The sequence below is a fragment of the Rattus norvegicus genome, chromosome 5, assembly GCF_036323735.1.
Source record: "Rattus norvegicus strain BN/NHsdMcwi chromosome 5, GRCr8, whole genome shotgun sequence".
NCBI classification, from domain to species: Eukaryota; Metazoa; Chordata; class Mammalia; order Rodentia; family Muridae; genus Rattus; species Rattus norvegicus.
In genome coordinates, this window is record NC_086023.1 from 142,460,458 (window position 1) to 142,483,353 (window position 22,896).

Consider the following 22,896-nt stretch of genomic DNA (forward strand, 5'->3'; position numbering starts at 1 on the left):
ATGGGACACACTGGGTGTCACGAGGCTACATCACAAACCAGTCAAGTCAAGGTGCTGGAGGAAGTGGTATCTATGGCTTTTGTGGAGTTGGGGACAGGAAATGGCTGGCTGGCTTGGAGATGTGCATGCAAGTTGCTCCAAGGCGGCTTAGGACACAGGTAGATGGGTCTCCTGGGCCTTGGAGCATAGATGTGAGCTAGAGACTGACCTCTAGGGTCATCGCAGAAAGCTGAAGCCACCACTGGAGGGAAGCCACCCAGTGGGCCCAGGGAGTAGGGGGGAGTCCTGGAGAGGCTCCAGCATTACAAGGCAGCCGAATGGAGGGCCAGGAGCCGAACTGTAAGGGGCAATCACTGTGGAGAGCTGCAGGGGGTGGGAGGAGAGACCTACCTTAACCCCAGGGCTGTGACATGGGCAAGAAACAGCCTGGCCAAGCCCCACACTCATTTACTCTGGTGTTCAGCTCCTGGAACAAAGTGTGGGGAACACACAGAGCTCTGGATCTTGGGGTCCCCTTTAGAGGCGAGATATTGTTACTGAAAATGTTTCTACACTCCCGAGGAGGCAGCTGTCCAGGCCCACGTAGCTGCAGCTCCCAAACAACCAGAGAGACCGAGTCCTGACTTAAAAACGATAGCAAACTAAGATTTATTGAAAACAGCAAGCTTTCCATAGGACGAGTCGGCTGAGACGCTAACTGCTCAGAAACTGATGTGTGTGACCCTCAGCAAAAGAAAACCCATCTGAAGCACTCCCGTCCAGAGGACAGAAATAACAACAGAACAGAACAGGGAGAGCCAGCCGTGCGCCTAGACCTGCAAGGACCACACACCCTATGCTGGCTGCATAGCCTGCCTGGGTCCCGGGGCAAAGGTTACACTTGCCCTCCACAGTGCTCCAAGCAGTGTCCAGCCCCGGTGGGATCTCAAACCACGGATGGTTCTCAGTGACTCCACACCAAGCACACAAAGACCCCCACTAGCCCTGTGTTCCCCATCTAAATTCCCACTAACTACAAGTGTGCAGCACGACATCACAGCTGTTGGAGAGACGCAAAGCACCGCTGCAGGTGTGGCAGGTGAGGCACCCACAGGTGTGTGTTCTGCCACTGCAGTCCCTGCTGCCACCTGTGTGCCTTGCCGTCCTCTCATCGGCCTGTCCGGATGCTGCTGCAGATCTGAGCAAGGCGACTCTGAAACAAGGAGAGAGGGCATTGAGATGCGCTTGGCACACTAGCCCAGTCAGCTCTTAGTCTACTCAGCACAGGGTGGTTTTAAAGATTTGTTTTTCTCTTATGTGTGTGAAGGTGTCTAGTGTCTGTGGAGGCCAGAAGGGACACTGGATCCCCTGGAACTGGAACGCAGATGAACCGCCATGCTTGCTGGAAGCCAACCTGGGGGACTGCAGGAGTCCGCACTCTTAGGCGTAGCTGTCTCTACAGCTCCCCAGTCCGGATCTCAGGGACTCTTCCTTCTGTTTGTTGTTTGTCTTGGAAACTCGCCAGCGAGTACGTGGGGACTCGTTTCTCAAGTGAGGCACACGGGTGCTGGAGGGTGACTCTCGCCTGAGGTCTATGAGACCTTAGTACATATTGAGGATCTCAGCTCAAGGCCTATCCTATTCCTGTGCTACCCTTCACTGATGTACACAAGGGTGGGCCTCCAGCAGCCATGCCTGTAGCCCAAGCTCCCACCCACTGAAGCACAGCTGACAGGCTGTTCCTCCTGAGAATTTAAACTGAGACAGCAAATGGAACAGTGCTGTCAGCGGCACAGTAAAGCCCCACAAAGGCCAGTGTCAAGGGCGACCCTCTTCCGGTGGAGACAAAGCGGGACTCACCGAGAGTTTCTTAATGTTTCCCAGGGCCTCTGGATTCAGCTGAGCAATATCGACCCTCTGCAAGTCACTGGCCAATAGCCGCAAGCTCTAGACGGAGGGAGAAAGGGTGAAACATACTCTTTCAGATCAGAACACTAATCAGCCAGAGTACCCAGCCAGGCTCTCCTTGAGATTCTGCATGTAGTGACAGAAATCAGCCAGGATGGAGAAAGGACGATGTAGGTGAATTGTCAGGAGACAAGGACACCATCAGTGCTATCAGTGGGCACACAACTACCTGGAGGTCAGTCCCTCCTCTCATGCAGGCTGAATTGGTAACCTGCTCCCTGAAGCACTAAGAAGCCAGGCCAGCCCATTTTAGGACCTCTGAAGACTGCTGACTTGGAGCCACACTGGCCCAGCCCAGCCCAGCTGTGCCTTCCTCTGCTCTCTCTCTAGTACCCATTACTGCACCCACCACAGATGGGAGTATCCCAAACCCACTGTGCCCAGAGATGCTTCTCAAGGGCAGCAGAAGGCAGCTGAACGGCAGATGGGCTCGGCCCGGGAGAGAGCACCAGGTTCCGCATGCTGAGGCGGTGCCGATTAGGACCCACCCTCCGAAGGGACTTTTCAGTCTCTGAAGCAGGTGTCGGTAGAAAACTCAGGGAAAAGAGGATTTTCAGTGTGCAGCACACTGTAGCCTGGCTTTCCAGGGTGCCACTCACCGCACCGCCACCTATGGGCACACTGAGGGAGATCTCTTTGCTGTCTGCGAGAGGGCTGCCGTTGATAGAGATGTTGTAAACCTGCTCCTTGGCCGCTGGGGTTCGTAGACCTGGAGTTTTGAAGACCCTAAAGGGTGGAGAACTCTGTGAAGATGGCTGGGCAGACGGAATGACACCTTCACAAGTCCTTCCAACCCCATCTGATCTCAGGCTCTAGTTTTCAAATCACACATTTCTAAGAAGGCAAATTCTAAATTTAGGGGAAATATTTTTCAAGCTGTAATGACTAAACACAGCTGGAGAAAGGAGGCTGCACTCCTCAGACAGACAGACAGCAAAAGTCAGCCGTACCCAAGCAAACTGAAGGCCAGCACTCTGTACAGCACCCGACTACACAACCAAACACAGGTTCCTGTGCTCCCGCCCTTAGGAACTCTCAAGGTCAAAGGCAGTTGATTCAGAGATTACGTCACTGACCCCCAGATCACCCTTCTCCAGATAGTACTCATATATGTTTCTTCCAAAATGGTTCCCTAGCTCCTTCTAGAAACCGTGAAGCAGGAAGCAGAAGTAGCCAGTTTGCTCACTTCTTATTCCACTCCTTAGAAGTTATGGGTCTTCAGTCCTTACGTGGGTAAGAACAGGGCAACACACCATTCTCATTTCTTTTCTCACAGAAGTCTCACGTAGCCCAGGTTGGCCTTAAACTGGCTGTATAGCCAAGGATGACCTTGAACTGATCTTCCTGCCTCCAACTCTGAAGGCTGGGATCACCAGTCCGTGCTATCACCACTCCTTAAAGACTTCACCAGCCCCCAGGGCAGGTATTCGCCTCTGCTGTAAATGGTCTTGTTAAGTTGGCTTCAGGAAAGGTGAAATCACTTCTCTTCCTTCCAAAGGCACAGAAGTAAGCAACGACTCATATCTAAATGCCATCTGACCAGAATTAGGGAGGGCTAAAAGCAGAGGCTTTCCAGACACCACAGGCCTATGCTCTTGTCAAGTGAGGAACTGGAAATAGGGTCAGGGCAGGGGCCAACAGTGGCAACCTCAGCTGTGCTCTGAGGTGCCCCACACCAACTACTCAGGTCCATCACCTGTACTACCCATGCTGTTCACTGCAGCTCCACCCAGTCCAAGTGTTGCTGCCCTCACTCACCTGGAATCAAACCTAGGTGTCATGCCTGGGGTTGGTTTCACCAGAGATGGCTCCAGCCTGCTCATAGCTGGGGTCACAAAGTCATGGCTTAACCTGCAGGTAAGATAGAGCCATGAGGGGTGTCAAGTCGCAGGTGCCACAGAGGCAAATGGTCACGTCAGATGGTGTCCTGAACCCATCGCACTATGCAGCCTCTGAGCTGCCCGGGAGGGAGCACTGTTTACATCCATTTACAGCTCAAGATGTTCATCACAGTAAAGAGCTTCCTTTTACGACCACACAGTAGTGAGGAGCAGACAGGCTGAACCCCTCAGCCTATGGCAGCATGCGAATTCCCAGCCTGTAGACCATAAAAGGCTCCCATTCTCTCTGGGCAGTAGTCAGTGCCCTGGTATGGCCAGCTCTCCTTCAAAGACATGCAGCCACAAGCCCCCAAGTTGTTCCCTCTTCCTCACAAAGGGTTCCCGTGGAGTCCCCGAGATCTATCTGAACCCATGGAAATCCCTAACTTAGCAGGGCCAGGAGGGGCATTTCCAGAAATTATGGGGCTGGAAAGGGGGCTCTATGGTTAAGAACATGTCCTGCTTTTCCATAGGACCCAAATTCGGTCCCCAGCACCCATATCAGGTGGCTCTAGCTGCTGTCCCTCATTCCCCAGAATTCTGTCTGCCTCTCTATTTCCGCCACACTGAAGGGGATTCTCCCAGAAAAGCAAACGACACATCTACCCCTGAAAAACCAATCACCTTTTGCTTCTGCTTCTTCCTTGTATAGACTGGGTTCTCTTCTTGGATGGAGGGCATCTTTTGACCTAAAGGCACAAACCTGAAGTCACTCAAAGCCTAGCAAAGGAGAAAAGAAAGATAAAAAACGGAGGAGGAGAAGAACGGCCTTTTAGAAGGAAAAGTAAAACTCAACATAAGAAGGTTCATCACGGTCAGGTGGGCACTCCTGAGGCTGCAGAGCGGAAGAGACCACCAACACTGCTCACCCCTGCCCACATCCCTGGCCCAAGAGGAAACTGTATAAGGCCTCTGGGCTCCCGTGGGGGAGCGGCAGGACCCCTGCCAGAGACACCGCCTGAACCTGAAAGACAGACCGGATAAACAGTTCTCTGTACCCAAATCCTGTGGGAGGGAGAGCTAAACCTTCAGAGAGGCAGACAAGCCTGGGAAACCAGAAGAGACTGCTCCCTGCACACACATCTCGGACGCCAGAGGAAAAAGCCAAAGACCATCTGGAACCCTGGTGCACTGAAGCTCCCGGAAGGGGCGGCACAGGTCTTCCTGGTTGCTGCCGATGCGGAGAGCCCCTGGGCAGCACCCCACGAGTGAACTTGAGCCTCGGGACCACAGGTAAGACCAAATTTTCTGCTGCAAGAAAGCTGCCTGGTGAACTCAAGACACAGGCCCAAAGGAACAGCTGAAGACCTGTAGAGAGGAAAAACTACACGCCCGAAAGCAGAACACTCTGTCCCCATAACTGACTGAAAGAGAGGAAAACAGGTCTACAGCACTCCTGACACACAGGCTTATAGGACAGTCTAGCCACTGTCAGAAATAGCAGAACAAAGTAACACTAGAGATAATCTGATGGCGAGAGGCAAGCGCAGGAACCCAAGCAACAGAAACCAAGACTACATGCCATCATCGGAGCCCAATTCTCCCACCAAAACAAACATGGAATATCCAAACACACCAGAAAAGCAAGATCTAGTTTCAAAATCATATTTGATCATGATGCTGGAGGACTTCAAGAAAGACATGAACACACTTAGGGAAACACAGGAAAACATTAATAAACAAGTAGAAGCCTACAGAGAGGAATCGCAAAAATCCCTGAAAGAATTCCAGGAAAACACAATCAAACAGTTGAAGGAATTAAAAATGGAAATAGAAGCAATCAAGAAAGAACACATGGAAACAACCCTGGATATAGAAAACCAAAAGAAGAGACAAGGAGCTGTAGATACAAGCTTCACCAACAGAATACAAGAGATGGAAGAGAGAATCTCAGGAGCAGAAGATTCCATAGAAATCATTGACTCAACTGTCAAAGATAATGTAAAGCGGAAAAAGCTACTGGTCCAAAACATACAGGAAATCCAGGACTCAATGAGAAGATCAAACCTAAGGATAATAGGTATAGAAGAGAGTGAAGACTCCCAGCTCAAAGGACCAGTAAATATCTTCAACAAAATCATAGAAGAAAACTTCCCTAACCTAAAAAAAGAGATACCCATAGACATACAAGAAGCCTACAGAACTCCAAATAGATTGGACCAGAAAAGAAACACCTCCCGTCACATAATTGTCAAAACACCAAACACACAAAATAAAGAAAGAATATTAAAAGCAGTAAGGGAAAAAGGTCAAGTAACATATAAAGGGAGACCTATCAGAATCACACCAGACTTCTCGCCAGAAACTATGAAGGCCAGAAGATCCTGGACTGATGTCATACAGACCCTAAGAGAACACAAATGCCAGCCCAGGTTACTGTATCCAGCAAAACTCTCAATTAACATTGATGGAGAAACCAAGATATTCCATGACAAAACCAAATTTACACAATATCTTTCTACAAATCCAGCACTACAAAGGATAATAAATGGTAAAGCCCAACATAAGGAGGCAAGCTATACCCTAGAAGAAGCAAGAAACTAATCGTCTTGGCAACAAAACAAAGAGAATGAAAGCACACAAACATAACCTCACATCCAAATATGAATATAAAGGGAAACAATAATCACTATTCCTTAATATCTCTCAATATCAATGGCCTCAACTCCCCAATAAAAAGACATAGATTAACAAACTGGATACGCAACGAGGACCCTGCATTCTGCTGCCTACAGGAAACACACCTCAGAGACAAAGACAGACACTACCTCAGAGTGAAAGGCTGGAAAACAACTTTCCAAGCAAATGGTCAGAAGAAGCAAGCTGGAGTAGCCATTCTAATATCAAATAAAATCAATTTCCAACTAAAAGTCATCAAAAAAGATAAGGAAGGACACTTCATATTCATCAAAGGAAAAATCAACCAAGATGAACTCTCAATCCTAAATATCTATGCCCCAAATACAAGGGCACCTACATACGTAAAAGAAACCTTACTAAAGCTCAAAACACACATTGCACCTCACACAATAATAGTGGGAGATTTCAACACCCCACTCTCATCAATGGACAGATCATGGAAACAGAAATTAAACAGTGATGTCGACAGACTAAGAGAAGTCATGAGCCAAATGGACTTAACGGATATTTATAGAACATTCTATCCTAAAGCAAAAGGATATACCTTCTTCTCAGCTCCTCATGGTACTTTCTCCAAAATTGACCATATAATTGGTCAAAAAACGGGCCTCAACAGGTACAGAAAGATAGAAATAATCCCATGCGTGCTATCGGACCACCACGGCCTAAAACTGGTCTTCAATAACAATAAGGGAAGAATGCCCACATATACGTGGAAATTGAACAATGCTCTACTCAATGATAACCTGGTCAAGGAAGAAATAAAGAAAGAAATTAAAAACTTTTTAGAATTTAATGAAAATGAAGATACAACATACTCAAACTTATGGGACACAATGAAAGCTGTGCTAAGAGGAAAACTCATAGCGCTGAGTGCCTGCAGAAAGAAACAGGAAAGAGCATACATATGTCAGCAGCTTGACAGCACACCTAAAAGATCTAGAACAAAAAGAAGCAAATACACACAGGAGGAGTAGAAGGCAGGAAATAATCAAACTCAGAGCTGAAATCAACCAAGTAGAAACAAAAAGGACCATAGAAAGAATCAACAGAACCAAAAGTTGGTTCTTTGAGAAAATCAACAAGATAGATAAACCCTTAGCCAGACTAACGAGAGGACACAGAGAGTGCGTCCAAATTAACAAAATCAGAAATGAAAAGGGAGACATAACTACAGATTCAGAGGAAATTCAAAAAATCATCAGATCTTACTATAAAAACCTATATTCAACAAAATTTGAAAATCTTCAGGAAATGGACAATTTCCTAGACAGATACCAGGTATCGAAGTTAAATCAGGAACAGATAAACCAGTTAAACAACCCCATAACTCCTAAGGAAATAGAAGCAGTCATTAAAGGTCTCCCAACCAAAAAGAGCCCAGGTCCAGACGGGTTTAGTGCAGAATTCTATCAAACCTTCATAGAAGACCTCATACCAATATTATCCAAACTATTCCACAAAATTGAAACAGATGGAGCCCTACCGAATTCCTTCTACGAAGCCACAATTACTCTTATACCTAAACCACACAAAGACACAACAAAGAAAGAGAACTTCAGACCAATTTCCCTTATGAATATCGACGCAAAAATAATCAATAAAATTCTGGCAAACCGAATTCAAGAGCACATCAAAACAATCATCCACCATGATCAAGTAGGCTTCATCCCAGGCATGCAGGGATGGTTTAATATACGGAAAACCATCAACGTGATCCATTATATAAACAAACTGAAAGAACAGAACCACATGATCATTTCATTAGATGCTGAGAAAGCATTTGACAAAATTCAACACCCCTTCATGATAAAAGTCCTGGAAAGAATAGGAATTCAAGGCCCATACCTAAACATAGTAAAAGCCATATACAGCAAACCAGTTGCTAACATTAAACTAAATGGAGAGAAACTTGAAGCAATCCCACTAAAATCAGGGACTAGACAAGGCTGCCCACTCTCTCCCTACTTATTCAATATAGTTCTTGAAGTTCTAGCCAGAGCAATCAGACAACAAAAGGAGATCAAAGGGATACAGATCGGAAAAGAAGAGGTCAAAATATCACTATTTGCAGATGACATGATAGTATATTTAAGTGATCCCAAAAGTTCCACCAGAGAACTACTAAAGCTGATAAACAACTTCAGCAAAGTGGCTGGGTATAAAATTAACTCAAATAAATCAGTTGCCTTCCTCTATACAAAAGAGAAACAAGCCGAGAAAGAAATTAGGGAAACGACACCCTTCATAATAGACCCAAATAATATAAAGTACCTCGGTGTGACTTTAACCAAGCAAGTAAAAGATCTGTACAATAAGAACTTCAAGACACTGAGAAAAGAAATTGAAGAAGACCTCAGAAGATGGAAAGATCTCCCATGCTCATGGATTGGCAGGATTAATATAGTAAAAATGGCCATTTTACCAAAAGCAATCTACAGATTCAATGCAATCCCCATCAAAATACCAATCCAATTCTTCAAAGAGTTAGACAGAACAATTTGCAAATTCATCTGGAATAACAAAAAACCCAGGATAGCTAAAGCTATCCTCAACAATAAAAGGACTTCAGGGGGAATCACTATCCCTGAACTCAAGCAGTATTACAGAGCAATAGTGATAAAAACTGCATGGTATTGGTACAGAGACAGACAGATAGACCAATGGAATAGAATTGAAGACCCAGAAATGAACCCACACACCTATGGTCACTTGATTTTTGACAAAGGAGCCAAAACCATCCAATGGAAAAAAGATAGCATTTTCAGCAAATGGTGCTGGTTCAACTGGAGAGCAACATGTAGAAGAATGCAGATCGATCCATGCTTATCACCCTGTACAAAGCTTAAGTCCAAGTGGATCAAGGACCTCCACATCAAACCAGACACACTCAAACTAATAGAAGAAAAACTAGGGAAACATCTGGAACACATGGGCACTGGAAAAAATTTCCTGAACAAAACACCAATGGCTTATGCTCTAAGATCAAGAATCGACAAATGGGATCTCATAAAACTGCAAAGCTTCTGTAAGGCAAAGGACACTGTGGTTAGGACAAAACGGCAACCAACAGATTGGGAAAAGATCTTTACCAATCCTACAACAGATAGAGGCCTTATATCGAAAATATACAAAGAACTCAAGAAGTTAGACCGCAGGGAAACAAATAACCCTATTAAAAAATGGGGTTCAGAGCTAAACAAAGAATTCACAGCTGAGGAATGCCGAATGGCTGAGAAACACCTAAAGAAATGTTCAACATCTTTAGTCATAAGGGAAATGCAAATCAAAACAACCCTGAGATTTCACCTCACACCAGTGAGAATGGCTAAGATCAAAAACTCAGGTGACAGCAGATGCTGGCGAGGATGTGGAGAAAGAGGAACACTCCTCCATTGTTGGTGGGATTGCAGACTGGTAAAACCATTCTGGAAATCAGTCTGGAGGTTCCTCAGAAAATTAGACATTGAACTGCCTGAGGATCCAGCTATACCTCTCTTGGGCATATACCCAAAAGATGCCTCAACATATAAAAGAGACACGTGCTCCACTATGTTCATCGCAGCCTTATTTATAATAGCCAGAAAATGGAAAGAACCCAGATGCCCTTCAACAGAGGAATGGATACAGAAAATGTGGTACATCTACACAATGGAATATTACTCAGCTATCAAAACAACGAGTTTATGAAATTCGTAGGCAAATGGTTGGAACTGGAAAATATCATCCTGAGTGAGCTAACCCAATCACAGAAAGACATACATGGTATGCACTCATTGATAAGTGGCTATTAGCCCAAATGCTTGAATTACCCTAGATCCCTAGAACAAACGAAACTCAAGACGGATGATCAAAATGTGAATGCTTCACTCCTTCTTTAAATGAGGAAAAAGAATACCCTTGGCAGGGAAGGGAGAGGCAAAGATTAAAACAGAGACTGAAGGAACACCCATTCAGAGCCTGCCCCACATGTGGCCCATACATATACAGCCACCCAATTAGACAAGATGGATGAAGCAAAGAAGTGCAGACCGACAGGAGCCGGATGTAGATCGCTCCTGAGAGACACAGCCAGAATACAGCAAATACAGAGGCGAATGCCAGCAGCAAACCACTGAACTGAGAATAGGTCCTCTATTGAAGGAATCAGAGAATGAACTGGAAGAGCTTGAAGGGGCTCGAGACCCCAAAAGTACAACAATGCCAAGCAACCAGAGCTTCCAGGGACTAAGCCACTACCTAAAGACTATACATGGACTGACCCTGGACTCTGACCCCATAGGTAGCAATGAATATCCTAGTAAGAGCACCAGTGGAAGGGGAAGCCCTGGGTCCTGCTAAGACTGAACCCCCAGTGAACTAGTCTATGGGGGGAGGGCGGCAATGGGGGGAGGGTTGGGAGGGGAACACCCATAAGGAAGGGGAGGGGGGAGGGGGATGTTTGCCCGGAAACCGGGAAAGGGAATAACACTCGAAATGTATATAAGAAATACTCAAGTTAATAAAAAAGAAAAAAAAAAAAAAGAAGGTTCATCACAGTTGAACACCATGGCACCAGGTAGGCTGAGGCAGGGGGACAGTGAGTTTAAGGCCAGCCTGGGTTACACAGTGAGACTGCCTTAAAAACCTAACCAAACACACAGGGGCCACTGCAGAGAGTTAGTAACTAAAATATGTAAAACTCCAGGATTTTGAGAAAAAGGATGCGGGCCAAGATTAAAGGGAACTCTCGCGTGTATACACGTGTGTGCACTCAGACACAAGCGGACCTGTGGAAATCAGAGTGGTTGTTTCCTCCAGTGCTCTCCATCTCGTTTGAGACAGGCTCTCTCACCGAATTTGGAGCTACTCAGGGTGGCTTGTTCCCACTACTTTCCTTAAAGTACCACTACAGGGTCACTCAATACAGGGAATGCTCTGCGGTCCTCACCTGATCTAGGAATGCCTGACAAGAATCCCGTGCCTCTCTCCTGACCCCGCCATCTCTTTCTGGTTGGCTGTGTGAGTTTTCATCAGGAATTCCTTCCCACCTCCCCTCTAGAGCCCACATGAATGTATGAAGAAGATGCAGGCACCAGAATCTCTCTCCTCTCTCTCCACCCTGCTGAGCTCCATGCTGGAATTCCATGTAGCCCAGAAAAGTACTTAACTCAGCAGGGCAGGCAGCGGGCAGGCGCTTCCCGCCACTCTGCCTCCAGGGTCCTACAGCCACCGGACAGCAGCTGTCTAGTCCAGAAAGCATTTACCATCTCTGCTTTCTCCTTTCTTAGACCAACCCAGCATACTTTTCTTCATAGAACTCACCCCAACAATCATCCCTACTTTTTTTTTAAATAGGCATTAAATTTTAGGTTCTCCCGGTTGAGTTGCTTGCCCTCTTCCATTTATTCTGAACAGTTCTGAGATTTCGATGGCTCTTACCATTGCCTCGCTGGCAGAGTGGAAGAAACTCAAGCTCAGGACACTGGGCCATCCACTATCTGGTCTCTATTACCTCCATTTCTCTCACAGCTTCCATCCCAGCCAAACCAAACCTCTTCCTGTTCCTTAAAGATTTCCCTCGCTTGTCCCAAGCTCTTGTCCTTCTCTCCTTTAGCCAGTGAAGCTCGCTCTGAAGGGACTGGCTGTGTGTCTAAAGCTTCCTCCTCCTCCCCTCATCCTGGTGCTCACTACACTCGTGCCGACGGTGACTTTGCTATCCGACCGAGTGCAGTCTTCTCAGTCGGGGAGCTCTGCGGCACAGCACTGTGCTCCACACGCAGAAAGCCTGCCCGATATGCACGGGTGTTTTGTCTGCAGTCATGCACGTGTGTAGCAGTGTGCGCCTGAGGGCTGTGGAGGCTGAAGATGTTAGAAGGCTTGGAACTGGGTTATATATAGTTGTGAGCCACCATGTGGGCACTAGGGAGTGAACCTGGGTACTCTGCAAGAGAAGGCCGCAGGCTAACTGCCGAGCCATCACCCCCGCCTCACCCACACACTTCTGTACTCGAGTGTCTGTTAGCACTGACTCTGAACAAAGCTTGACTTGCTACTTACTCTCGCAGATCGAAGATTCTTATGGCTCTTTCTTCCTCCTCCTCCTCCTCCTTCTTCTTCTTCATCTTCTTCCTCTTCCTTTATGGCTTCATCCACCTCGATTACCTTTCGCTCTATGAGAAACAGTATAAGAGTTATTTCCGTCAGAACCTGTTCTGCTCAGTGGGGTCCATGGCACTGCCTTCCATGTAAAAGCCCCTAAAAGATGAAAATTTGTTATTTCCACTGAAGTCATTCATTCATCTTAAACATCCTTGGTAATCCTTGTTTCTCCCAAGATAATCATGTCACTTATAAATAGCAATGTAGTAACTAGTAGTTTATAATTTGTGTTTCATATTGTCCATGGGCCTTCTGTTCATTCAATCCACAAATAACTACAGGCATGATTTAGTCACAGACGAGGCGACCAGTGAGTCTTCGTTAACGCCGGCTGGACCAGAAAGCAGCAGCGCCAGGTCACATGCTCATCTCCTTTGCTTCTTTAGTAGGTTTTCCATTTGTGGGTTTTTTGCTTCTTTTGTTGTTTTATAGATAGGGTCTTGCTACATACATATCCTAGGCTGGCTTCAAATTCACTATATAACCCAAGCTGCCCTTGAACTTGCAATTCTCATGCTTTAGCGTCCCAAGTCCTGGGATTACAAGTGTACGCCACCATTCTTGGGTCAGCTGTCTTAATCAGAATGCTGGACTGGCCCTGCAGTACTGTTCCACAGTTCTTAAACCACTCCGATTGTCAACTATTTCCCTTTGTTTAAATCCTCTTCTATAAAAGATTTCCTGGAGGGCTGGAGAGATGGCATGGTTAAGAACTATGTTCTTGCAAAGGATTCAGATTCAGTTCCCAGCACTAATGTGGTAGCTCACACCGTGACTCCAGTTCCAGGGGATCTGCTGCCCTCCTCTGACTTCCTCAAGCACCAGGTATGCATGTGATGTATATATAATTTTTGTATCGTACACATAAAATAATAAATCTTAAAAAAGAATAAAACGGATTATTACCAACAAACATTTTGCTAGATAAATACAAGGTGGGAGTTAGAAAATCCCAAGCAGGAGTTACATGGAGAAAATTCAGGAATTTATGCATGCATGTGTGTGCGTCCATTTAGCCCAGGCTGGCCTCACACTCACTCTGTAGCTGAGACTGAGCTGAACTACTCACACCTCTGCCTCCACCTTCAGTATGAGGACGGCAGGTATGTGTCCCACATGTATGGCTTTGTTGTTCATTTTAAAACAGATTTCCATGTAGCTGCAGCATCAAAGGGTTCTAAGAACATTGTTAGCTGTTGGGGGATGATGGTCCAATTCTGTTTAGTCCCAGGGGTGGAACCAGAAGACACACCTGCTAAGCCTCAGGCAAGCAAATTTACAGAGCTCAAAGAGAAGGTGGGATTATCTAAACACCCAAGTGACAGTGGCAGCCGGACATGATGGCGCACATCTTTAACCCCAGTGCCTGGGAGGCAGGGGTAGGTGGACCTCTGCCAGTTCAAGGCCAGCCTGGTCTATGCTGTGAGCTCCAGGACAGCCAGGGTTATGAAAACAGATCCCATCGTAACAAACCAAAACCTAAACAAACAAGAAAACAGAGATAGAGGACCTAGCACACTGAACAGGGACCAGGAATGCTAGCTGAGTCCCATCCAATGTGCAGTGGGCAATACCTCCGTGCTCTCTTCAGTCTATAGGATAGGCGTGATGGATAGAAGCTCACAGAATTAGCAATGGATCAGTGTTATACCCTGGAAAGTGGCCTGCACATTTGGGCTATGGCTCAGGCCTGCCCTCACTGAGTTTATCAAGCTGCCACTGAGCAATGACAGCCATGTGTGGTCCAGCTCTTTTTTTGTAAAGGTCTAGGCTCTAATTCACCCAACCTGATTCCATGGTCATTACTTTTAGCTCAACTTCCCAAATGGGCTGGCAGGATGGTTTTGTGGGTAAACTCGCTTGCTGCCATGACTATATCCTGAGTTCAGTCCCTTGGACCCACATCTACAGTAAGAGAGAACCAGCTACTGTAATTTCTCCACCAGCACACACTACCCTATTCCTGAATAAGTAAGTGTAACAAGTCTCACAGAATGGGGCGTACATGTGAGAGGACTTTGCACAGGCAGATCTGTGAATGCAGCCACAACTTAATGCTGACAAAAGTGTTTCTCTGAGATTTTCTTCAGGTCTGCTGAGGATGCCACGGAATGGAAAACTCATATTTCTGGAGAAAGTACATGGGCCTGTCTTCAGCACAGATTTCCCCCTCCTTCCATTTTTACTTTAGCTCACACATTAGTCTTACAATCACCAAATACAGTGACCCTAATCAAAAAAATTTTAAGATTTATTTATTTATTTCATGTATGTGAGTTCACTGTCACTGTCTTCAGACAAACCAAAAGAGGGCATTGGACCCCCATTACAGGGCTCTTAACAGCTGAGCCATCTCTCCAGTCCTCAAAATTTTATCTTTAACAAAACCAAGGGCCAGAGGACACACCAATGTGGCCTGGTCTGAGTAGACACAAAGCTCCCTGGACCTCAGCTCTCTGTCCCACAAGGTTCTGAAATGCACTTACACCAGGCATGCTGGCACTCTCTCTAACCTCAGCACTGAGCCAGGAGGATAGCCAGCTCCAGGCTCACTGGAACTGCTCACTGAGACTCTGGCTTAAACCATTAAAGGTCTTGGGAGATGATCAACACGATAGCATGCTTGCCACATAAGCGAGGGTGAGGAATGGAGTTCAGACACACAGAACCCAGGGGAATGCCCATCCACAATCCCAGCCTCCAGTGGATGGAGACAGGGCTGGCTAAACAGACTGACTGAAGAGCAAGCTCTGAGTTCCGCAAGAGACTCAATAAAGCGGAGAGTGGCTAACACCAGTGTCAGCAGCCTCCGCCTCCATGCACACTCACACATTTACCTGTGCTCAGGCACACGCCATAAACATATACAAACAAAATTACACAAAAGGAAAAGTACTCACTTTTAACAGATTTTAAAGGTGTCTGAATAGCTTCAGCTGTTAAATTGTTTATCTCTGTGATGTCTCGATCAGCCTGTGACAAACAGCCAGGAAGTAGTAGGCTTAGTGCAGCACGTATAAGAACTGGTAAGTTACGGTACAAACGGATTATAAACCTACCACCCAACCCAAGACCAAAGACCTTGCCGATAGTTTGCTCATTCTCTTCCCTTATCTCTTCTGTCATTCCTCAGAGGCAAACGTCAACTACTTCACTTCTTTAGAAGGGAGTTAATGGATTTGGCTGTGCCCATGAACACATGTATGTATGTATGTTTATGTACACACACACACACACAAACAAACACACACACACACACACACATACACACACACACACATACAGCAGAATGTGAAAACCTTTTTCCATTTTATTTGCTTATTAGTTTGTTTGAGACAGGGTCTTCCCACTCGGCCAAGTGCTGACTGGGTTCATGGTCAGTCCTTTCTTCATGGGACACACGTAAACATGACTTGACACAGGAGGGATGGGTGGACGGGTAGAGAGCAAGGCAGTGATCAGAAGATCACTCTGAGGCTGTCTATGCTCAACAAGAAATAGTTCTCTCACAGACTCATGTTGTCTACCTTGCTGATGAAAAGGAAGCGAGACATTGCTGCCAACTTTGTCCCATCTGTAGTAACGACTGGCAGGCTTTGAGCTCACTACTGGTGGCAGGCCACTGACACAATGTTACAGTTAACACTGAAGGCCTGACTGAAAGGTTAGATCTTGGCTGTCTATGGAGACCACGGATTCCAGGATTCCTCATTCCTGACAGAATAGCTCTCTCTGTGCTTAAATTTCATGCAAATAAATATAGTTTACATGTTATGAACACCTGCTTTTCTGTTAGGCAGAGGATGCCTAAGTGCCTACGACTCATGAAAATCTATATGGAGTCTTGAATGAGTTTGTGTGCTAAGACGACAGCTCAGGTACACTGACTTAAGCTTGCCCTGTGACTCACCGGAGGGAGATTCCTGGAAGCTTATAACTGGCTTCCTCTGGTTTTGTTTTGTTAAGACAGGGTCACTCTATGTATACCTGGCTATCAGAATTCGCTATGTATATCAGGCTGGCCCTAATCTCCAGAGATCCAGCTATCACTGCCTCCTGAATGCTTGAATTAACGGGATACACCACCATGCCCAGCTGCTTGGCTTCCTCTGAACTACGCGGGACATGTCCTGGTGTACCTTGCTCATTCTGCTTTGTGTCCTTGGGATACGTGTCATCACCATGTGTATAACTATAGGCTGAGGCTTGTCTTCCTAGGGAATCACCAAAAGTGTAACTCCACCGTTTGCAAGGCTGAGGCAGGAGGACCAACATGCTCAAGGAAGCCTAGTTACACAGTGGTCTTGGGAGCCCCAATAAACCTAGGTCAGAACTTTGGGGCCAAAGTATCATTCCTTCCCTGGATTTCATATCAAAGCTAAAGTTGGAATTCTTTCAATTTGGTGTGGTAGTGTTGGATCTCCCACACTGCACCACAAGGCTTATTTGCAGTTCTGTATCTCTGACTAATCTAAACTGAGAGAGACATATTAGCTAATGAGTGTGATTCATCTAGAATGTTTTCAAACATTAAATCTGGGTCTCTGCAGGGGGATGAGTGAATGAGTCATGGAACTTATTACAGAGAGAGAGAGTGTGGACCGAGATGCTTTCCGTCTCACGTGTTTCTACCCTTCTACATCCTCAACGCTTTACCTCTCCCTAACTCAAGACGGGCTTCTAACGATCTTTTAATTCCTGAAACTGATGGAGACCTGCTACTCAGCGAAACTACAAACCCTTAAGTTACTGTATCCAAAGACTCCTACTCCAATTTTGATGAACTCATACAAACTATGATAAACTTTCTCCCCACAAAAATAGACAAGTGTGTGTACACACCGTTTATATATAATTTTATCATGCCAAGGGACTCTGAAGTCAATGACAGACTAGTTCCCAACTCTGTCCAATAGAACTTTCTGCAAGGTCAGAATCATTCTTTTTCTGTCCTGTCCAAAATGGTGGCAACTAGTAACATGGCTGCGGCCATCAGAGATGTGGCTACTGCCTGAACAAATAAATCCTCCATTTTTGCCTCCTTCTTTGCTGCCTTCAGTCTTGAGAGTGATGCTAGGAGAGAATTCTGAGAAGGGTTATGGTGTACTGAGTCTCTAGAAAGGACTAGTACACTTCAGCGGTGCAGCATGGTAAGGCCAGTCAGTCTCTACATTACCCAGTCTCCTAGGCTGGCTCACAACTTAATAGATTTAAAGGAACTTAAACTCTAAGGTTCTCTATTTCCCTTGCAAATTTAGGGTAAAAGAACACAAGGAAGCTGACAAAATGGAACTGAATCCCTCTGATGCTTTAGGAATGACAAATCTACCCTTTCCTATATTCTAAATAACACAAACCATATCTGTGATCAAAAGTGTGAGCTTTTCCTCTAACCGAGCTAGGATCCTAGGATGGACCCTATTAACTCAATTCTAATACTGTCTAAGAATATTATCAGATCCTGTGATCCCTCCCCATTACCTACCTAACAGCAGCAGCCTTAAGTTACCTTACCTTCCATTCTGACCCACTGGCTTCAAACAGGGGCCCCCTGCTACTGTGTGAGTCTAGAGCTGCTCTCTCAACCCAGAGGAATACTCTACTTCACAGACTTATGTGCGTGTGTCTAAGGAAGGCCTCACGTGATCAACTACTCTCTCCTTCTGCCATCTGGACTCCAGATATTTAACCCAAGTTGCCAGTTGTGATGTCTACCTACTGAGCCATTTTGTCAGCCTTTGATGCCATTTGGCAGTTTATGATACAAATTACTACAAAGGGAATAGAGAAAGAGATTGTGGGGGAATAAAACATCCTTCCCCAAATACACTTCTCTGGCAACTTTCAGTTGGTTACTCAGAATTACAGACCTCTGTGGGTGGACCAGGCTGCTTCTTTGGTGAAACCCACTCTCCATTCTCTGCAGTAGCAAACAGCAGAGGTAGGCAGAGCCCTGCCAACGGAAGTCCCAGCTGCCTAAGAGATCTGCACAGGCAGACTGCAGGGCTAACACTGGCCTAGGAGACTGCCTGTGTAAACAGGATAGCCTCTGCTCTCTTTGGGATCTCTTCCTCACCTCCCATAACTTGCAGTCACCTCTTTCCCTCCAAAGGTCCAAGCCCCTATTTTTAAGCCCTTACTTTATATTTCTTTCCCTATCCTCTGATGAATTCCCCATGTTCATCTACATTTGTATGTTTATAAGCTAATCTGACCATTTCCAATTTACTTCATAGATTAACATTATTCATCCTTCATAAGGAAAAGGAAACACACAAGCTTCCCTACCAAATGCTATGTAGGGCAAAGTGTTGGGGAGAGGTCACAGAACTCCCATGCCCTCCCCACCCCGGTGGCTCTCAAAACCTGTTTGTTTAGGGGTGTATGGAAGAACACAGGCATGACTGATGGTGGCCATTGCAGGACAGCTTACTTTTAGGCCTTTATTCCAATCCTTTGAGAGTATAGCTGAGTTCCCTGGCAGACAGGACCCCATCCAGTATGTCTGAGGACTTTCCAAAGGTCACTTCATTAACACAAACCCAGGCAAGGTTAACAGATGCTTGCTGTGACTAGCAAAGGACTCTCACCCCTGTAATCATGGTGCTACACAGGACAAAAAGCCAAATATCCCAATACAGAATGGTCTCATTTCTGTAGTCTTAACAAACTATAAGGGGGCGGGGGCAGGGAGTGCAGAGACAACTCTGGGTGACAGCACTAGTCATTCTTTTTGTGTGTGTGTATGTGTGTGTGTGTTTTTTAGATGTATTTATTTTATGTATGTGAGTACACTATGGCTTTCTTCAGATACACCAGAAGAGGGCATCAGATCTCATTACAGATGGTTGTGAGCCACCATGTGGTTGCTGGGAATTGAACTCAGGACCTCTGGAAGAGCAGACAGTGCTCTTAACCACTGAGCCATCTCTCCAGCCCCCAGCACTAGTTATTCTTACAATGGACTCAGGGTCAATTTCCAGGACCCACATGGTGGCTCACAGCCACCTGTAACTCCAGGCCCAAGGATCCGACACCTTCTTCTGACCTCCATAACCAAGCATGAATGTGGCATACATACATACATGCAGGCAAAACACGCATATACATTAAATAAATCCTAAAAGGGGGAGGTGATATAGAACACGTGGGCAAAAATATAACAAAATCCTCCAAATACACATATATACATCTGGTTTTTGATACCCATGGAGGTACGGAAGGCAGGAAGATCATGAGTTCTAGGCCGGCCTATGTGAGACTATCTCAGGAAATCAAAAAGAAAATGTAATATTTGCATACGACTTAGACATGTCTTATAGTTCATTTATTGTCCTAGCTGGCCTCAAACTCAGAGATCCGCTTGCCTCTACCTCCCAAGTGCTGGGAACTAAAGGCATGAACCTATATTTATTTTAAATTTTCTCTGAACAAGTCAGAGCACTAAACACGAGGTAAATCTATGTGAATAGTTGCCCAGTTGCAGAGCTTAGAGGTATGTAATTATTTAGTATAGACACAATTTTTTCTCTCTGAATGTTTCTGACCCATAGTTGGTGGAGGCCCAGAGGAAGAACTCACAGATGGAAAGAAGGGGCTGTCACACAGCACACTCCTCTTTTAGGACTGAGATCTATTTGGACTTCACATATGCAGTATCTTGACACAGTATAATTTTTTCAGTTGACACGGATAATGTCCCCTGACAAAACCTTTTCTACAGTATACACTTAGTAGTTAGATTTTTTTTTTTTTTTGACAGAATTAAACCTACAAACTAACAACACAAAATCAAGATGGTTCACTTACTGTTGCTGCCTCTTCCAGGGCCTGTCTGTTTCCTCCTAGGGCTTTAAAAAGAACACCATATTTCGTTACTGTCAGGTCTGAATGACCTTTCTAGCACTATTAATTACCTCCTCCATCGGACCAGTGAAGGACCCTCTAGCCTGTCTTTTGATCTTTCTCCAGTTGGATCCTCCCTGTCTAGCTCATGATTCCATCATCTCTGTCTTCAGAGTTCCTGTTGTTTCTCAGACAGGCTATCCTCAGACCCAGAGCTTTGATACTAAGTATTTCTTCTGCTCAGAACACTTCTCTGTGCCCTAAAAATTTCTACTCATTCTTTAAAACTCAGCTCAAATGCCACATTAAAACTGTTGAACAGACTGCTTCAAACTACAAATACATATCTACACAGTACAGCAAATTACTCAAAAGCTACTTAGGTCTCTACTCCTGCCTGAACTGAATTCCAGAGACAATATCCCTTGGTCCTGGCAAAAAGATATAGAATGAAAGCTTAGGTGAGCTCCTCATTACAAATCATCATCATGGCCGGGCGGTGACACGCCTTTAATCCTAGCACGGAGAAGGCAGAGGCCGGCAGACCTGAGTCTGACGCCAGTCTGCATTACAGAATATTTGTGAACCCCAGGACTGTGCTATTTACTGGAAAACCCTGTTTTTGTTTTTGTTTTTTTTTTCAGAGCTGGGGACCGAACCCAGGGCCTTGCGCTTGCTAGGCAAGCGCTCTACCACTGAGCTAAATCCCCAACCCCGAAAACCCTGTTTTTAATTGTGGTCTGGCTCCGTGTTTCCTTGGAGGTTTCAATAGTGGTGGGAAATGGGTTGGGATTTTTCTCTGGTCAGAGAACCACTCTTATTTTTGCAGTTCACAAGTGAGGTGCTCATTTTTAAGTTGGCAATTTCCTTAAGACAGAGCTGTTTGAGCATACTGTTCTAATTGAGCTCTGACAAAACCAAATCATCTTTTTCTTAATTTATTCATTTAGAAGGCCGAGTTTGCACAAGTATTTCCCCGATGTGTGAAGATGTGTGAAAGTTACGTGAAACTGACATTTCATTGTGCCCAGAAATCAAACTCATCACAGCTCCTTTGGAACTATAGTAGAAATCCAATTCCAGAAATCTAAATTATTTGTTACCTGGCCAGTTAAGGACCATGGTTTGCCTGCCCATGGGCTGGATGGCAGTTTCAGGTGCACTGAGCAGTAAGGTGGTTTCAGATCATAAACTGCCTCTTTCCTCTCCAAAATATGGATGTGCCCTCCTGCAACTCTCCCCTTGGACACAGAGATGCGGAGAAAACATGATGTATCCTGGTCTTGCATTTCTCTCCCTCCTCTGTAAATCGGCAGGAAAACTTTTATAGTCCTACCAAGTGCCTGCATCCTTGCCTAGGCTAGCTTAGGCTAGGTCAGGTCAGTGTGGAACGGCCTTCCCCAACCTCTGAAAGCCTTCAAGAATCAGAAGCTCACTTTGTACTATGGATTTGATCTTTTCTCTCTTCCTCTTCCTCCTCCTCCTCCTCCTTCTCCTCCTCCTCCTCCCTCCCTCCCTCCCTCTCCCTCCCTCCCTCTTCCTTCAGCCCCCCCCTCCCCCCCCCTCATCTATCTCTGGTATATACCTTCTAAAGCTCTCCTCCCACTGAGCAGTGAAAGTGTGAAGCACTATCCTAATAACACTCATCTGAAGGGTAATTCATGCCCGCTTCTTTCCAATGGGTCTATCACTTTTTTTTTTATAAGTTATGACAGATGGCAATTTCCCACCGGTGGCTATTTAAGACCTTATTAAGACATCTGAATGAGTCCCTATAGAAAGTTTTCAAGATAAGCACTAATCGGCCACGGGGGAAACGCTAGCAGCTCTTACCAAAGTAGTCAAGCCACTTCATGACTTGCAGCGCCTTGGGGAGCCGAAGGACCTCGATGTTGTAGAGATTTTCCACCTCCTTGAGGAGGGTCTGCCTGTCGGACTCAATTTGCTTGGTTCGAACTTGCACTGCAAAGAGGTGAAAGCCGATGGATCCCGCGTCAGGTGTGCGAAGCCGTCGCACCCGCGCCCCAACCCACCCAAAACTCACGATCACGCGAATCCACCCCTTACCCTCGCGGTCGAAGTCCTTTAGGAAGGAGGCGAGCTTCCGGCTCCGCAGTGTGTTGGTCCTGGTCCCGCGGCTGCTGCGTTTCTTAGGAGCCATGACACCAGGGTGCGTCCAGCGAGGGGCCGAGCTGCCGGGTTAGCGAATGAGACCGGGAAAGAGGGCGTGAGTGGTCGGGGAGCAGCGGAAGTTCAGTCGTTGGAGTCTAGGTATCCTGAACTCTGCGGAAACAAACCTGGGGGTCCCAAAACAGACTCAGGAAACCTTACAGCTCCAGCTGAGGGACGGGTTGATCTTCCACTAACCGCCACCCAATTCAAACTCAACGGGCACAGCCTAGCCAATAGCAAATCGTCGTCTTAGGACGGTTCTCACAAAGTC

At 45.9% G+C, this 22,896-nt stretch overlaps 1 protein-coding gene across 2 annotated transcripts; it reads right to left on the bottom strand.

Moving 5' to 3' along the window:
• Positions 1–624: 624 nt before the first annotated feature.
• On the bottom strand, positions 625–22,879 carry Cdca8 (cell division cycle associated 8). Of its 2 annotated transcripts, XM_008764064.3 has the most exons (11): positions 22,751–22,879; positions 22,521–22,645; positions 22,287–22,415; positions 20,418–20,458; positions 15,509–15,581; positions 12,507–12,619; positions 4,452–4,516; positions 3,706–3,798; positions 2,547–2,673; positions 1,840–1,926; positions 625–1,192 (listed from the first exon to the last, which is right to left on the bottom strand). In XM_008764064.3, the coding sequence occupies exons 2-11, from the start codon at positions 22,612–22,614 to the stop codon at positions 1,148–1,150; spliced, it is 867 nt and encodes a 288-aa protein (XP_008762286.1). In that variant the 5' UTR covers positions 22,615–22,645; positions 22,751–22,879; the 3' UTR covers positions 625–1,147. The 2 variants fall into 2 exon arrangements, with proteins under 2 accessions (XP_008762286.1, NP_001020221.1); NM_001025050.1 differs by lacking the exon at positions 22,751–22,879 and having other exon boundaries at positions 630–1,192; positions 22,521–22,742.
• Between the last annotated feature and the right edge of the window lie 17 nt (positions 22,880–22,896).

Excerpts from the sequence above, each read along its gene's own strand:
- Cdca8 (XM_008764064.3), bottom strand. The coding sequence starts at position 22,614 with ATGGCTCCTAAGAAACGCAGCAGCCGCGGGACCAGGACCAACACACTG. Across the intron at positions 15,582-20,417 it reads CCCTGGAAGAGGCAGCAACA|GCTGATCGAGACATCACAGA; the intron begins GTAAGTGAACCA and ends TGTTTGTCACAG. Across the intron at positions 2,674-3,705 it reads ACACCTAGGTTTGATTCCAG|GGTCTTCAAAACTCCAGGTC; the intron begins GTGAGTGAGGGC and ends TCCACCCTTTAG.